The sequence below is a fragment of the Styela clava genome, chromosome 1 (assembly GCF_964204865.1).
Source record: "Styela clava chromosome 1, kaStyClav1.hap1.2, whole genome shotgun sequence".
NCBI classification, from domain to species: Eukaryota; Metazoa; Chordata; class Ascidiacea; order Stolidobranchia; family Styelidae; genus Styela; species Styela clava.
The window spans coordinates 4535962-4554707 of NC_135250.1; the positions used below are offsets into that span (position 1 = coordinate 4535962).

The following is an 18746-nucleotide window of genomic DNA, read 5'->3' on the forward strand; positions in this document are numbered from 1 at the left end:
ATTTTGTTGTGGTTGGGGCGGCTTTATTAGTGCGATAAAACGCTTTTCTCCGTAACTAATGGAACGATCAATTCCAAATTGTAGGTACTTATGAATGGAAGGAGTCATTTTATTCGAAATTTTTCGAGTTCGAGAAGATCCTATATTTCACCCATAATTTCGCTGTTTTTTTTTGATTTATGGGAATTTTGCGAACTCATTGCTTAGCGACAGTTGAGTTGCATATGCTGCAGGTACTGGTAAGTAGAGTCATTGGGTACTCTCGTAGTGTGTGTACCAGGTTAAGGTTAGGCCATGATTTTATTCCGATTTTCCTTATTTTAGTTCTATTACGAGTTCGGGGACTGTCTGTGTTAGCCAAGTGCCCCCAGCCCATATGCTTCCGCTACTTTATACAACTTGATGTAAAGTAGGCGAACAAAATTAGTTACCGGTACCTCCATATTGGTACACACACTTCTGGAGCGCCAGTTATTGTACATCCGTGTCAATATATTTGAGCATTTCTCTCTCCTTAGATTTTATTTATAAAACAGCATAATTAATTAATTAGCAAAATTCGTTACCTGATGTCCAGTTCTTTTTTCCTTCTTCTCTTTTCTCGATAATGTAGTGACCTATTTTTTCTCCGCCATCGTCCTCTGGAGCAGTCCAAGATACTGTTACTCCTTTGGATGAGATGTCAGAGAAATGAATCGGACCCGAAGGTGACTCCGGCTTGTCTGAGTAAATAAGATAAATGGTAGAATGCTTATAATCGATATTATTTTACTCGAATCTACTGGCATGAATCGCTGAACGCGGCTTTGTTCAATCTGTGAAAACCATGGTTTTGACTATATTTTAGGTTCAGAAGTGTCGGAAATGGGGAAAATACTAGCCCGATACTTATGGGCCTTGCCTTTGCCACTAGTCCTAATATGGGCAAACTATGGCCCGCGGGCCAAATCCAGCCCGTTGGGTAATTCAATCTGGCCCGCCTGATGCTGCCACAACCAAACTAAAACCAAATTTTAATGTTTTAGCGCTAAAAAAATAGCTCAAGGAATTTGTTGAGATTACGATAAAAATTAATTTACACAAGGCTTATTATTTTTCATTTTTACAACAACTCACCAACAACCAGAACATTTATCGGAACTTCAACTTCTCCAGCTTCGTTTTTTAGTTTGACGACATATTTTCCAGAATCGTTTCTCTCGCAATTATGAATCACAAGTTGAGCGTTTTCTGCGTCGCTCACGTCTCTCATAACTCTCTTGTTGTCCTCTGTGTGAAGAGATTTTTATTGGTTATAAATTGTTGTATTACTAGTACGTAGGTCGTAGGTGACAATGACGTTTGTCTGACCGACTCATTTTGAATGGACTCTGGTTCCATTTGATTGCGACATCTCATATTTAGATGATACCTGGGACGCACCAGTATCTCACTGGTTCCAGTCCAAGTTAGGTATGATAATAAATAGCTATTTCAATGTTACAGATACAAGAATTTGAATGGCAACTGTAGTCGTAATTCATATCGTTATGTATATAATAGAAATCCAATGCAATTTGCATTACCATCCTCCTAAAGATTCGAACCTGCGACTTTGAGATAAAGAGAGCAATGAGCAGCTCAATAGCACATACGACAGGGTGGTCCAAGTTTGCAAGATGGAAGGGCTGCAAATAATTTTGAAAAGGTCTTGCGGGTCTCAGCCCGAAAAACCCAAACTTGATCAAAATACCGCGAGTTTAGGTACTTTAAGAATAGTAAAGATGCGGCCCGCGTGCCCGGGATTGGACCACCCTGGCAGAAGATATTGACTTTGAAATAACAACACGAAATCGCATATTTTATGACACAACTTTACATCTTCTAATCCCATATTAAAATTTACCTTTCACGGGTTCGCCATCTTTCGTGTAGGTTACAGTCGGGGGAGGTTGTCCAGAAACTGGAACCTTGATTCGTCCAGTCTGTCCAGCTTTCACTCTGATCGGAGTCTTAGCAAGTTGTTCCAGAATTTTAGGATCAATTTTTGGTGGTGCTAAAAAGATTTTTAGTTGAAACGATGTCGGGAAAATTTCGATATTAAAACTTTCAGCTGACAGTCTATAAAAAACGACATTATAAAAAGAATCGAGTTACGCGGAAAACTCATCGCGGGATTAATATTTCTGACTGAAGTGTTGTTGGTACCACGAAAACTATTAAAAGTCTTGCAGCCAATTTTATATTTAAACATCCCACTTGAAAGTTGCATTTCAATAACGTTTAGGACTTCCTGAAGAACTTATTGAAAGACCACATTCTAAATTACCTAGGTAAAAGTCGCCTATTTATCACACACTGTTTTTTATGGTAAGATACTCCATGAATTATGCGACGATTCAATAATTGAGCTAACACCCTCGCCGTTGCATACTCGGTTATAAAAACCCGAAATTTCTAGTATTCGTCAACAGAATGAACTTACAAACTGCGGCACCGCAAGTAACTGGTGCTGAAGATACAGGTTCGCTGAGTCCTCTGTTGTTCTTTGCTTTGACTCGGAACACGTATGTTTCTCCCGGGGCACACTGGCCAGCTGTGAAACTCGTGGTTCCTGGTTTTGTGTCACCAATCTAAAAGTAAAATGAAGGAATTATATATTATGCCCCTAATTTACGTAACATTTTAAACGTTACATGAGAGAAAGACACAAATATACGAAAACGTTGCTGTCAGATTTTTATGAGCGTACGATGGTATTTGAGCGCCCGATTTTCAAAATCAAACAATAAAATACGGGCATGATAGCGCAGTTTTGTGTAACTGTATGTTTAACTTTATATGTTTTCAATTAGGAAGCGATTGGTCTTGCTGTTACATATGGAAAATTTATTTTTGTCCCACAGACAACAACAAGACTAACTATGTTAGAGTTGCAAAATCGGAATCTCACGTACGAAATTGGATAAGTCATGCCAAACTGGGAAAATATGAAATTGTCAAAGCATAGTGTCTCTCTACGTAAATTTTGCTGTTTTTCCAAAATCGTGTTCACAGCAGTATATTTCACAAATAAGATAAAAGGATTTTCTTACTTTTTCCCATTTATCTTTCCCAGCGACAGATCTTTCGATTTCATATCCAGTAATTGGTTGATTTCCGGTATCTTCTGGTTCTTTCCAAGACATTTTGACCTCTTTGGGAGAAACTTTATCGATACTGACAGTAGCACCTTCCTTGAAAGCGGGAACGTCTGAAAATGGAACAAAATTACAGGAAAATTGGGAATCTCCGAAATAAAACTAATGTATTGTATGTTTATGGAATTGTCTTTTTAAACTTTGTCAGCTTTAACGTTACAAATAAATTAGCTGTGAAAGATTGAATGAACTGTATGTATGGACACATTTTTGAATACCTGATGATTTCAGAATCGAATATTTTTTCGAATAGAATCGAATCTCGAATACCTAATAGTATGCAACTTTTTTATATTAATTGGTCCTATTAACACATGAACTACTGAAAACAGAGAATAAATCACTCAAACAGATTGCTGAGCGATGTGTCAGAATTGCGTTGAAAAAATATGGCTAAAAAAATTGAGGAATTCACCTCGACCATTGGCGGTAAGAAAAAAAAAACAAGATGGCGGCGATTCGAAATGCCCATCCTAAGTGACGACACCCGTAGTATATGGTGTGATAAAGCTTCATTTCTTGGTTTACTTTCCGATCTATATAAGGTCTGTACTTTAAGATATTTATTTATATTGCCCAAAATAACAATTCAAAAACATGAAATTATGACAAAAGAACAGTAATTGTTTCTCATATCGTGGTACTCAAATGTACGTTTTGCGGTTGCTTTCGTGTATTAATCGTGTATTACGTTGCTTATCGTGTATTAAAAATGTCGTCTCCCACTTGTCAAGTGGGTCACGTGAGACAAGTGGGACAAGAGGGGCATGTGGGACATGTTGGACAAGTGGGATACGACATTTTCGAGACACTGGTTGCTTTTAAGATGATCTTTTGTTTTCTATTTAGTATACGCATGAAAGCGCAAAATATTTAGTTTTTCTATTTCCTATAACTCTGAATATCCTACCATTGACAACGATCTTTGTTTTGACGACAACTCCGCCAACATTATTGAAGATATGAGCTTCGTATTCCCCGTTATCACTGCGTTGACATTTTGTGATTTTCAAAGTAACGTCCTTGGTTGTTGAATCTTTTTTTGCTCTGTGATGCTAAAATTCGTAACGAGGTGAAATTTTAGATGCCCGTTTCCTTGATTGTGATTTTTTTTTTCGGGATTTTCAGCCATATCCACATGTAGCAAATAACTAATACAGGAGGCCAAATACGAAATGCGCCTAATTCTGCTTTGAATTTTTGAAACAAATCTTTCATGACTTAAATAAATTTGGAGTCGGTATTAGCATTACGGTTCAATAAGCACCTCTATAGAAAGACAGAAACACGAGATCCTAAATTTTATCAAATAATATTGAATATGGATGAACATATTCAGATGCCAAAATCTTCATTCCATGCACCTTGCACGGTAAGTCGATTAACTATCTTCATACCCGCCCTGGGCGACAGAGTCGAGGTTTGTTTATCGTAGAATTAAATCGTATTATCAGCTTTCCTTTCCACGAGATGAGAATAAAAAATCTTTATCTTTCTCACCTTAACTGGAAGAATTTCTTCGCCATCATGCATCCACGAAGCACTAGGTGGCGGGTTTCCGTCAACAGGAATCTTAATCGTTGCTGTTTCTCCTGCGTTAACTACTATCGGAGTTTTGGCCAGTTGATCAATGATCTGGATTTTGAATAAATTTGAAGTTAGAAATTTCATGATTTGTAGTCAAATATAAAGGTTGCGGAGTTTGACTATATTTTATTTCCATGAAGTTCGAAAATTTCACAGAGATCAAAATGCACATCCAATTGTTGTCTAGTCTAGTTGAACCAAGCATTTTGCCATTGTGATATAAAGATTTTGTTTCCAAAACTTGGGTAATACAATGATCCACCCAAGCAGTTACTTTCTGATCTTTCACAATTCACTAGCTCTCTACGTCTAAGGACCTGCTTGTTATAGCCTCGTTCAGACAGTAAGAGAGATAAGCGGTGTGCAGCCTCAAAAAAATTTAGCTCATAATGAATTGAAACTAATCAAAAGTTGGATAAAATACAAATACAGTCTCCACTGTATTGAATTTAGCCTCTTCAAGTTTCACGGTCTCACTGATGCCTAGGATTGTTTCTCATCATGAGGCACAGGAATTGTGAGAAATTTTTCCTTATTTCAATCCTGAACACTAGGTTGCGTTCTAGGAAAAAAGTCTTTTGCAATATCTATTTTCCGTAGTCGTGCCAGTCTTTTGATACCATTTAATTGTATAAGCGCAGTAGGTTCATATTCGGTTAAATGGAATGACTTCTTATCCAATATTAATGCAATAAAGTCAAAGCAACAAAGACATAATCTATTTGTAATCGTTTTTTTAGTGTTACTGGTCTTGCCGCACATTGAATCGCACAATATCACTTCATGTTCCGAGTTGGATGATAGCAACAGTTATTACCTACATGTCCTACAGCAAGAACTCGACTTTAGAGAGGATTGTTTTTCTAAGTAGGTGTGACTATGCTTGGAGCAAATTTTCATAAAACAAACATCCAGCTAATAATTTCCATAAAAAAACAACAGTAAAACAAAATATCGTACTTTCTGATCAATCTTTGGTGGTTGATCCGGCTCAATCGGTGTAATCTTGTCAGATTCCAGTGGTTCGCTCTCTCCTTCTGAATTTGAGGATTTCACTCTGAACTTGTGAGCTTTGCCTGTTGCAAGTCCAGTAGCCTTGAAAGATGTTTTGTCTGGTTTGACTTTTGCAATCTTTTTCCATTGATTGGTACCTTCGACTGAAGTCAGAAATTAGGTTTTTAATTCGAAAATGAAATAGTATAAAATTGGTACTGCCGTCGTGTAGTTCAGGTCCATAATTTCATTCCTATTTTCCTTATTTCATAATTTCATTCCGATTTTCTTTATTTTAAAATTCTAAAAAAAGGGTTCGCGGCTCAATAAGTTTGAGAATCACGGATCTAATCAAAATAGTCAATCAGTTTTAAATTCTGAATTAAAACCAAAGTAAATATTGTTCTTACCTTGAGCTTCAATGATGTAGTCATCGACAGGGACGTCCAGATTGACAGGCGGTTCCCAAGACATGGTGACAGCGCTTTTCTCAATATCTGAAAACTTGATTTCTCCGGATGGTGAGTTCGGTTTGTCTGTCAAGTTTATTAATTGATTAAAATTATCATTGAAAACAAGAAAGTAATGCTTGAATATTTGAAGACGAATTACTAATGTCAGACCAGTGGATCACACGAAGAAATGAAAAAGTTCGAACTCACCTACGATTCTGACAGGAATTGCTACTGTGATGTCACCATTTTCATTTTGAATTTTGACTTCATATTCTCCACTGTCAGATATCTTGCAAGCTTGCACTTCAACAATTGCTTCTTTACTCGTGTTATGCATATGAAATCGACCACGTTCTTCCAAAGTAACACGCCCGTTTGTCCAGGACACGCTTTATGAGTAAAACAATTTCTTAGCAATTAATACATTTTTGAAAGTTTATTTTATCTATCGAAATGTACTTGAATATATGATTCAGTGGCGTAAACGCCGGATTTCATTGAACATTTAAAAATTGTGGAAATTTGTGACGTCATAATGCGATTGTCATATTTTGTATTTTAAACAATATTAATATTTACTGTGACGTCATATTTGATATCAATACAATATGGCGTCATGATAAATTTATCATAGTTTGTGAAAGAATTATGACATCATAAAACAAAATTGTAGTTATAAGCGAGTATACCTGGTGAAAATTTAAGTTTTAAAACAAGTTATGAAGCTCGATGGTGTAATAAAATCTAATTGTATCAGTAAACACTACTTCGCAACACACGTTCCTAATCGCGAGGGAGTCATCGGTACGCTAGTAATTGAAAATTATAAATAATAGTAGTTCTTACTTCATTGGATCTTTAGCAATTATTGGAACAACGATCTTTGCTTTCGTTCCAGCCTTGAATTTCAATGGATTTTTCCTCACGTTCTCAAGGAACTTTTTGTCGACAGAGGGTGGATCTAGAAGAAGAATTTATAGGTTGAAATCGACACTTTTCGGCGCTCCCGAAGTGTGTGTACCAATATGGAGCTAACTAATTTTGTTTGCCTATTTTACATCAAGTTGTGTAAAGGGACTGAAACCTATGGGCAGGGGGTATATTCACTTGACTAACATAACCAGTCCCCGAACTCGTAATGAAACTAAAATAAGGTAAATCGGTAAAATTCTGAGTTTGAGGTGGAACCGTATTCCAGGAATGACTTACACATCTGAATCACTGAAGTTACACACTTAACTGTGCTTTGCCCAAGTCAGTGGTTCCCAAACGGTGAGGCGTCCCCACACGGGACAATTTTCGGAGGGAGCGTAAAACTAATTAGAAATAAAAATATCTGTTAGATTTTATCTTGCCCGCCTTATTTTGGATATCTACATTTCTTGATTGTTTTGAGATTGCGATAACATTCATATATTTTCAACATGTTTTTTGAATAAAACATAATTTCGTCTTACTGTTCGTTATTTGTAGCTTATTGTTAGCTAGGTATTTTTGACGCGATACTTGACAAATTCAAAAAAGGGGGCGCGGCTTAAAAAGTTTAAAAACCACTGGCATAAGTAACTAAACTATTATCACTATGATAAAATCCAACTTACTTGTACAAGCAAGGTTTGCAGCCTGTTTCACACCACGAACTTGGAAGCTGTAATTTCCTTCATCGTTGAAATCGATGTTTTTCACAACAAGAATAAACTTTCCTCGGACTTGCTTGAGTTCGTACTTGTCTTTCGACGGCTAAATAACACAAACACATAAGAATACAGAATATTGAAACGCCGTACTACAAGAATGTATTACTAAACACTAGAGTTGCTCTCGATTTTATTGTAAAACGGTATATTCAATGCCATACAACCAATGCGCAGTTGATGCTGTTTTACTTTATGATATTATTAGAGAATTTATACATCGAACACTGAAATTTTGTCACATAAATGACATTTAACAACGGATTCGGGTTTTAATAAAATACTTCCATATGTCCAAAGCACGCTGCATATCTATCTGCATATGTATAAATTGTGTTTTCTTTAAAATAGGAATAAATAAGATGAAATCACTATTTTTAGAGAAAATTTTATGGTAAAGTGGGAAAAGTAAAACCGTACCTATTTAGAATGTTTAAAGTAGAAACAAAATACCGAGAAGTGATTTCTAAACTGTTGTCTGCCAAACTATACTCATAAAAATCATATCGTATAGGTTAAATGTTATTGAGCTAATAATAATTAATCAGTTTTGATGGTTAATGTCTGTGTTTTAATAGAAAAATATGTCTTATTATCGCACGTAATACGTTAATTTTGAACTCGAACCCCGGACAAGACCGATTAAAAAGCTTGTATTGCCTTGTGACATACTGTATCACGAGTTGGTACTAATATGTTATTGTCATTCCATATGACTCTCGTACAATGATATTAAGTAGTATGTGTTCCAGGTTAGGGTTAGGCCATAATTTTACTCCGATTTTCCTTTTTTCAGTTCTATTACGAGTTCGGGGACTGTCTGTGTTAGCCAAGTGGGTATACCTCCTGCTCATAGGTTTCAGTCCCTTTACACAACTTGATTTAGAATAGGCGAACAAAATCAGTTACTTCCATATTGGTACACATACTTCTGAAGCACCATTATTTCAACTAGATGTACAGGGAAGGCCAAAGTTGGTTGAATATTATTGAAATTATTTATTAATCTTTAACTAGAGGTCATCCACGATTACTGAAAGCTTTACCGAATGAAATAATGACCATTAGTGACCAGTCCCTCGGGATTAATTTGGCTCAAAAATCTCTTTCTCGAGACATTGTTAATTCCTTTGCTTGGAAGCTGGATTAAATATGGTGCCATGTTCTACTATGAGCTCATCACATATGCGTACTGCCTATAAATGCGTAAAAAAGTGTCGATTTCATCTTAATTTTCAAACGACTGTTGTATTACACGTCCTCAATTGCTAGAGTACAAAATGTTTGTGAAAGTCAGAATATGGCTATCCATTGTATTCTCACATACCTAGGTTGTTCATTGCGGTGTGGTATAAAAAAAAATCGCCGATTTAACTAAAATTTGAAAGAAATTACTGTAACGGGCGAGGATTGCGTCATGCGTTCCTATAAGAAAAAAAGGTTTGTCATATTAAGACTAGGGTTAACCATATAATGAGGTTGATGAATGCGAAAGTGGTAACTTCGTACGAAAGTCGGTCTTATGCGTTTTCGAGTCGTAACTTGCTTTGAGCAAATATTCGTATAAAAAGTTAGATAAAAGCCCACACTTACGATTAAAAAATACTAATATTTTGGATTTACGTTGCAATATTTATACTGCACGTTAAGGAGTTATAAATGTTATTTTTATAATTTAAGCTATATCTGTTATGCAACTACTTGGTATTCAGACGTTTCAGACCAAATAGGCTCCAAGGCGGAGATATGTTTCCGCTCCGAGGCCTATGTGGGCCAAAACGTCTGGCCCGAAAAGTCCGTGGGCAAAACGTCTGCGAGTCAACTACACTCTACCTTAATTTCTTTGTCATCCTTGAACCATTTGACATTTTTCTGATCAATATCGTCAATTTCACATGAAAATTCAGCTTTTTCTCCAGTACGACATTTCACGTCTTCCATCTTCTTTAGGACCTTGATTGGTTTTTCTGTGAAAACAATGAAAAACGATTTCTTACAATAAAGTGAATATGGATAAACTTTCGTCGTTAAAATAAAAATAAAAAATCAAAGGACAGCTGGGTGCGAAAAAGTACGTTGTGCACTCCCCTTGTTAAATATCAGTCGCTCTTGCTCTTAATGTCAGAAAACCCAAACCACACTTGGTTTTGTTTGTCAGATGTTAATAACGCTAGATCAGATTCAGTGGTCAATCTACATGTTCTCTGATATCTATATATACTTATATTTCGATTATGTTATGATTACTCACGGCCTTGTTTAGAGCAAGTCTATATCACTGTATCTTGTACGAAAACAATGAAATATTACCACAGCTGCTTGCCTATTGCCCCATTTAGAGCAGAGCTGTAAAACATTATTAAAATAGTAGCATAAATACCGTTGACGTTCAATGTTGCACTTGAAGCGCTGTCTCCAACTTTCACTTCGACTTTTGCTCCGTTATCAGCTAGTGTGACGTTATCAATGAATAGTGAGTGCTTATCTCCAGAATGAGTGATTTTGTACCTGAAGAAAAGGTGATCAATAGTTTCAATAAAATCTGTGAATTCGGAGGGTTGATTTTGGTGGACTCGAAGTGGACCTAGGTGAAATTTACGGCAGAAGCTCGGAACGCATTTGATTGACTAAGTAGGCAAACAATAAAGGCTTTCACTCGCTAAAGTTTTTGTTTTCAAAAATTGATTTCCTCGGAGTTCGTAGCTAGTGTCGGAATAAAAATTTATTTAAACAGCTCGGACTCGAGAGTCAATCTTACCCCGGTTTCGGGTGCAAAATTTCTCTCGACTCTAAAGTCCTGCTTATGCTTTTATCCTTGTGTGGTATAGGTTCATCAACTTGCGACATTGCTAAAAAAAATGCCGCCTTGTTCAATTTTAAATATCGATCCAAATGTGACCAAATTGGGGTCTATAGGTTTGTAAAGATCGCCCCATTTTTTAAGAAACACTTGATTTTTAGTATTGTCTTGAAGGAAAAAAAGTATGATATATTATAAGAATATATATTTCTATGTGCGAAGTAGAGTATGATATCCCTAAATTGAGTTGAATACAGATCAATCCTGTACGAGTGTACGATATTACGATACTCTACCAGAATTCCTAATGAATGATTGAGTTCTAAATGAACCTATTACACGCACAACCAAGTATGGGCCTATGTAGATCTTTGTACTAAGCGAAATCGTAACATCTTGCGTTAAATAAATTTCGTACTGGTTCCAAACTCTGTTTATTCACAAAATATAAACTAATTTGAGATGCCGTAAAAATTTCGTTAGAATACCAAATATTAAAATCCCAACGCCATTTGTATTCATTTCATTCTGTTCAATCGATATTTTATTTACTATCAAATTCAAGTAATATTAGAAATACAAAAAGAAACTAGCAGTCAATATTCACACCGCAATGATATACAGGCAATGCGGACAACAGCTGAAACGCAGTGAATGGGAATTCTTCTGGGATTTCATCCGCTCGATCAACCAATAAAATACGAGTCAATCGAGTGACACATAGAATTTCATTGCCTAGTTTTGATTCAACATAGAACATAAAAGTTGATTCAAGTTTGCTTTTGGGAGCTCACGAAGTATGTGCACCAAGATGGCGCACAACCTGAACACAGTATGTGTACTGTACCAGGTTAGAGTTCAGGTTGTGCGCCATCTTGATGCACATACTTCGGGAGCGCCTGATTTTGTTATGCAGATATTGTAATATTTTTTGTTAGACATATTGTTAAATTTTCATTACTGCAGTTAAACAGTTTTTGCTAATTATACTGAAGTGCTTCATTATTTCCTACTATTCATATTGAATACAAAAACGAAAAACGAAAATATTATTAAATAACTTAAAACGCTTCCTAACGACCACTGTTTGAATTGTGTTGGATATGATTTTTAACAAAATGTAGTATTTTTATCATTTTGCATCGCTTAGTCGGAAGTGTTTTATATTTACTATTTACATGAAAAAACAAATGTGAAATTAAATTTTCATTTGCGCACTTCAAACTTTTTGCTAAAGATTGCTTAAATTGAATATGGTATTTTCCATAATGCATTTTTTTTGTTACACACCGCTTAAATTAGTTTGAAATGCTTGATTATATATAGGCTATTTACAATGAACAACGAATGGAAAATAAAACATCTCGTGTGCTTAGCAAGGTTTTTGTAAAAAACCGCCCTTACAATCATACTGAATGTTAGGAACCTCGCTTCTTTATTTTTGATTCTATACGTACATAACAATTTGATATTCCTATTTGAGCTCTGCTTATGACCGTTGGTGGAATTATATAGGGTGCCCATAAAGTCTCAATTTTTTTTAAAAAATGCAAAAGAAATTTATCGATACCATATACTGTTCTGGCCCTCACAGATGTATTAAATGAAGTAAAAATACTGATTAGAAACAACAAACCTGGTTAAGATGTATTGAGAACAAAATTGAAATTGTGAAGGGACTTTATGGACACCCTGTATTATATGTTGAATATGGTTGTAAAAGCAAAGTCTCCTGATTGACTTTAATCAATATAAATTTCAGTCAACGGATTTTGATTCGTTTGTAAAAGAATTCTTGGCGAGTGTATATTTTCAAAGATACGCAAAGTTTCTATGAGGACTTAGGATGATCGCAGTTTTATAAAATCTGATAAAGATATTCGCCTAAAAATGAGCTCTGATATAGTGACAAAAGTGATTTCATTGTTTTAGCAAGATCACGTAATTTTCCCAAACAATGTAATGCCAAGAATAATTGCACTGCGATTTGCCAATACAAATGTATTCTGATATACTGAGTGTCTATAAAGTCCTTTTCACAATTTCAATTTCGTTATAAAGTCGGTTTTCATTATATCTCAACCAAGTTTGTTGTTTTCAATCCGTAATTGTTTAAGTATTTTTACCTCATTTAATACATCTATGAGGGCCAAAACAATATACGGCATCGATAAATTCCATTAGGAAAATTAAAAAATGTTAATACTTTATGGGCACCCTGTACTTTTGCGGTATTATGCGAGTTTCTCAATGCAATTAACATTTTAATTTACAATTCACAAAATTTCTGATGTACCTTCCTCCTTTAGTCACAAGTTTTCCGTTAACGAACCACTGAGCTTCAACGTCTTTCGAACTGACTGAGCATTCGAACATTGCAGTACTTCTCTCTTTCACCTCGGTGTCAGATAGCCTGTTACGGAATCGAACTGGTGCGGCTGTGCAGAAAATATAAAATTAAAGATTGTAAAATACATTTTTATTGGATTTACACAATTTTCTTCGCTCCATATTTGTACTGGACAAGCAGGATTGAATACGAACGCATCTACTGTGTACTGGAAAATGCATGGTAAGAATAGTAGCAGGCAACGAGAAACATGAAGGCGCAGCATTGCTTCATCGTCTAACTCATAGAATAGGATACAATTTAATATTTATCCTTGGGGGAGAGAAAAACCGATAAGGCGGCTCAATAATATGGCGAACCACGATCTCTAGTCCGGTTACCAGTCTATGCCGGGTATAGAATTATAGTTGGGTATTCAAACTAGCATAAAAGATTAAGAAATAAAGAATAAGTATTTTACAGCCGGTAAATTAAATAATTTAATTAGTGTACTCCAAAATTTATTATTTTCAATATCTTACATTGTACTGTCAGAGTGGCTGATGACGTGATCTCTCCAACTTTCGCAGTATATTTCGCTTGGTCTTCTTTCTTCAGTTCCATAAGAATCAACCTAAAATATTTTTTATTCAATATTTGATATTTAAAATATTTAATATTTTTGACTTAACCAAAAGATAGCATAAATGTAAAAATGTGTTCTAAATTGGATGAGAAGAAATCGGAGGGTCTTGTCTAATGGAATATTTGGGTGGAGACATTCTTAATACTGCGTGCGGTCAGTACATACCAGAATTTCCGACAACCTAAAATATTTAGTTACATTTAATCTTTTTGACTCGACCATATTTTAAACCATGGAAATAAAGTTTCCAAATGGATCAGAAGGACTCAGTGGGATAAGGGAATATTGATGGCGCTCCAGAAGTGTGTGTACCAATATGGAGATAACTAATTTTGTTCGCCTACTTTACACATCAAGTTGTGTAAAAGGACTGAAAACCTATTGACAGGGGGTATATTCACTTGGTTAACACAGACAGTCAACGAACTCATAATAGTACTAAAATAAGGAAAATAGAAATAAAATTATGGCCTAGCCGTAACCTGGTACACACACTCCGGGAGTACCATATTGATATGAAGACATACTGAATACTGTGTGAGGCAATTAAATACCATAACCTCTTCCACCTCCAAAATTCTAAATTTCAGCGAATCGTTCAAAATATTTGAAATACATGAAATATGCAAAACTTGAAACAGGGATTTGTCGAATTTAAATTTCGTGGGATTTTACATAAATTTTTTTTCCGCTGAAAACAGGAATACTAAAATTTTGATTTGTCAATTATTGAAAAAACTATACCCAAAATACTATTTCTATAAATTTTAGTTTAAATGAACATACTTATGTACTCTTCCCTCACTGACAGCTTGTAATCTGTCCAGACCACCACCGAATTTAATTTCTTTGCCATCTTTGAGCCAGGTAACCTTCAGATTACGACGAGTCACTGTGCATTCGAATACACATCTTCCCTTGATTGTACATTTCTGGCTGACAAGTTGACTTTCGAAACCGAGAGGTCGTTCTAAGGAGATATGAGATAATTTATCGTCCATTTGTTTTATCGAGAATCGTTATATACGATGCCCATAAAATCTTGGAATTTTTGCAATTTGCAACGGGAATTTATAGATAAAATATATAGTCTTAGCCCGCACAGATGTATTAAACGGAGTTAAAATAGTTAAGCAATTACTGATTAAGAAACAACAAACCTGATTAAGATATATTGAGAACTGACTTCATAACAAAATTGAATAGTAAAGGGACACCAGGGCCAAAACAATATATGGTATCGATAAATTCCCTTTGCAATTTTTAAAGGTGAGATTATTGATTGAGTGTTTCGGTCACTCAAACACTAATCAGTGTAATTATTGAATAAAGGGGTTCTTGACAGTTTACAGAAAAGCATAATAAATAGTTGGATGGCGCTTGCCGTCACATACAAAAAACAGGTCGTCATAAATATCCCAAGAGGCAGAGATTCAAAATACGTGAATCAAACGGTAAATATTAGTCGTTTTATTGTAAGCTCTAAGGTAGCTCTGTGAATGAATGCAACTTCTTATAGGTAGCCTATCATAAAGTGCAAGAACATGCCATAGTGTAGTTGAGGTGCTGTATTAAATCATCTATTCAACCCCTTAAATCAGAGGTGTGCAACCTTCAATAGTAGAGGGCCACCTAGATTTTAGTGGATGAAAACGCGGGTCGCATCTTTAATTAAGGTTTTCTAGAAATTTTGATTATTTATCTTTTGACATGCGTTGTTGGCTTCGCATAAGCTAGCTGTTAGGACATTGTAACGTCATAGACATAGATAATAAATTGGACTCGGGTATATGCGTTGCAACGCAAAGAGATTGGAATTACAAAAACTTGTTTCGCGGGCGCACATTATTCGAAATTGGCACTTCTCTACCGGCCGCGTAAGTTTTCCTTAAAGGCCGCATTTGGTCCGCAGGCTGCACATCCTGTATTTAATGGTTTTTCCAAGTTTTTCGCTAATGTATTTAGGTCATTATCGCTGTTATAACACTCTCCAGTAACTAAACTAGGCATTCACATACATATATAAATATATATACAGTATATATAAATGATAGTGTTATGGTACCTTTGATAGTAAGATTAGCGTTAAATTTCTCATTTCCAACTTCCAAAGTGTAAGTTCCTGCGTCTTCAGGTCTGACATTTCGAATAATAAGTTGAAACACATTTCCAACTCTTCGCAGTTCATGACGTCTTTCGTCACCTGGAATTTGAACAAATTCGCCGTCCTTCAACCACCTGGAGAAACAAATGAAATGGTTTGTGTGCATGTAACCAATTACGTTCCTTCCCGAATAAGTATATTTTTAATTATCGGTGTCTGTTTGTACAAGAGGCTTGTTTTGATTTGAAGGTGTGAAAACGAAGATGAAATATAGGCTGTCTTTACCGAGAGAATTGTCGTGAAAATAGCTAATGAAATTCTGTTAAAAATATTCAAAGACTTTAATTATTCAGAACAGATCAGACCAGCGATTATAAAAGATTTCAGTAGCTAGGATATTTTAACTATTGGGAGACTTCGGGAATTAAAGTAATGGCAAGTATTTTACCGATTATATCGACTTTAGGTATGGAGGTCATGGAACCATATGCCAAACTTCGCATTACCATACGAAATCAAATGTATATCAGATAGAATAATTTGTTTATTATTACTCATGAATTATTTTGTAAAATTGTCTTTATTTTGGACAAACCTGATGCCACATCTGTACACTATATACGGCGGTGAAACTTTATAATTTTGATTCGAAGAAAGCTTCTGAATAATCACATAACAAATGTTTTTGCCCCCCAATTTATTACTCCATGGGTGAGGCAAGGGCATGGGGTTTTTAACCTGAGATGTTTTATCTGTGATGTCAACACAGTTTAGTATATCAGTAGAGGTTAGGCGAGACTAACACCCAATCCTTCCTCAATGCCTTAGTGCTATTGGATCCGTATAATGCGAGGATGCTGTAGCAGGAATAAATATACTATACTATGCAATCTAAAAGTCGTGCTGCACACTAACACAAATATATAGGTTACTGCTATATTACATAAGTCATTGGACGTTCGTGCTGATCTATTTTTGCATTGCTCTCTTTTTTGCATGAGATGGCATACAGTTAGTTTTCGATATCGCATGAGGTTGCCTGATCACTGAACATCTAGTTCAATCTGAAGATTGAACTCTGAACTAGTGTGATAACTAATATACCAGTACTTGCATACTTGGAGCCAGGTTTGTAAACCGATAATAAAATTGTGGGTTTGTTAGAAATTAGAAAGAGTTTCTGAGCAGACCAAAAAAACTTGAAGATTGTCTCTTTGTAAAGTAGACGGCCTCGTGTCATTGTGAAAGATGATCAAGAGATTTCGATGAATATAAAAAACTTCAGGCTGAGGTAGCTTGCATATAATATGGCTACTCTGTAGTGGTATGACAATCTTGGCTTGAATACTCAGATCATGCTTCTAAGCCGATACGGCAATTATTAGGTGTTTGCAATGCTTCAGGTTTGAGTTTTTTAGTAAATAAAAATAATCTTTGAGGTTGTACCTCTTTAAAATAGACGATTTCGTGTTTTCGTGAAAAATAGATTAAGGGATTATATTCTACTGGCTAAGCTTAACCACTGGTAAGAACTTGCCGCATATGCATAGCGCATAATCATACCGAAGTTGTCTGTCTGGAGCGACGTTCTCCATGTGGATTTCGAAGACAGCTGTTCCTTCGTCATTTACGGTCACGTGACGCAGCCCTCGCAGTATTTTACAAGCTTCGAATTCAGGGGCGGGGTCTGCTTCACGCTTCACTGCTTTCAACTTGTGGAGAATGTGCCTGTAACGAGAGTTGAGAAAATTGTAATTCTGTATAGCAACCAGCTTATTTACTTTAATGCTCTTTATTGGTCGAAAAGTGTATATAATTTGTTGATAAATTGTTCTCGAGCAAGGAATTTGAGGAAAAATCGCTTTTCCTAAAAAGTAATGGATCACCTCGTGAACCTTTCGTCAGACTAGTCTGACGCCGACGAAGCTCACCGCTCAGCTGCGGCTTTACTAGTACCAATGTAAATTGCTGTGGCTGTGGGAAGACATCTGTAATTAATTTTTGAGGCTCTGGGAAGGTCAGGTAAAGGATTCCAGCGTAATCACACTGGTATGCCGTTTGCAGTTATACTTTCGTGTCTATATATTTGAGCATTGCTGTTAGCTCGCGCTGTTAGTTAGGCAGGGATACTCAACTATTTTTATCAAAGATCCGTATACAAAAATTTCAAATTACTGGAGTCAGGTATTTGCACAAAATATATATTTCACAGCGCGAGTTGTTGAGTAGCATTGGCCTATGTTACCGTGGTTAATAGTTCGAGCTCCGTGTCTTCAATCTGAGATTTGCTCTCTTGTTGTTAGCAATAAAAGAAATAAATTTGATTTTGTTTTTATCTATGATCACCTGAAGTCATAGAAACCATGTTGCATACAAATTCTCTCATAATCTCTCGGTTCTGCTTTCTTCAAAATTTCTAAAACCTCCTTTTCTAATTCTTCTTGAGTCTTCTTTACTTTTGATTTCTTTTCTCTGTGGAAAAGCATGATGTCAATAACCATGAAACACAGGCAAAGATATTATTATTCTATGCAGTGATTCTCAAACAATTTCGCGTTTTTTTAAAACTTTTCATTTATTTCATTATTTACGTTTCATCCACGTATTTTCAACGTGTTTTTTGAATGAAACACAGTTTCAAGGGCGCGGCTTAAAAAGTTTGAGAACCACCGATTGGCGTTGAGTACGATATTGAATTCTGGAACTTCCTGAAGTATGCGCACCAAGATGGCGCACAACCTGAACTCAGGTTGTGTACCAGGTTAGGGTTTAGGTTGTGCGACATCTTGGTGCGCATACTTCCGGAGTACCGAATTCTGTCGACTTTTTCAACAACAATCTTAATTTTCAAGCTCACTCTCCGGATAGTTAGAAAACTCTGCTCCGGAGCCTTATTGTGTATTTCAGGTCGGACATTTCGGACAAGCCGTTGTCGCAAGGATGGCTGAAGAAGTTAGAA

At 35.9% G+C, this 18746-nt stretch overlaps 1 protein-coding gene across 1 annotated transcript in view; it reads right to left on the reverse strand.

The window, feature by feature from the left end:
• The window catches only part of LOC120348631 (twitchin-like), a 30867-nt gene that overhangs the window by 7357 nt on the left and 4764 nt on the right, over positions 1–18746 (reverse strand). The window contains exons 4-23 of the mRNA XM_039418800.2: positions 18134–18259; positions 17351–17515; positions 15749–15921; positions 14470–14653; positions 13580–13671; positions 13005–13146; positions 10289–10416; positions 9742–9875; positions 7816–7954; positions 7061–7175; positions 6422–6603; positions 6170–6295; positions 5727–5923; positions 4680–4814; positions 4090–4234; positions 3075–3232; positions 2465–2612; positions 1886–2035; positions 1117–1269; positions 567–722 (exon numbers count right to left, since the gene is read on the reverse strand). Of these exons, the coding sequence (XP_039274734.2) occupies positions 567–722; positions 1117–1269; positions 1886–2035; positions 2465–2612; positions 3075–3232; positions 4090–4234; positions 4680–4814; positions 5727–5923; positions 6170–6295; positions 6422–6603; positions 7061–7175; positions 7816–7954; positions 9742–9875; positions 10289–10416; positions 13005–13146; positions 13580–13671; positions 14470–14653; positions 15749–15921; positions 17351–17515; positions 18134–18259 (2948 nt within the window). The remainder of the gene's footprint in view (positions 1–566; positions 723–1116; positions 1270–1885; positions 2036–2464; positions 2613–3074; positions 3233–4089; positions 4235–4679; positions 4815–5726; positions 5924–6169; positions 6296–6421; positions 6604–7060; positions 7176–7815; positions 7955–9741; positions 9876–10288; positions 10417–13004; positions 13147–13579; positions 13672–14469; positions 14654–15748; positions 15922–17350; positions 17516–18133; positions 18260–18746) is intronic.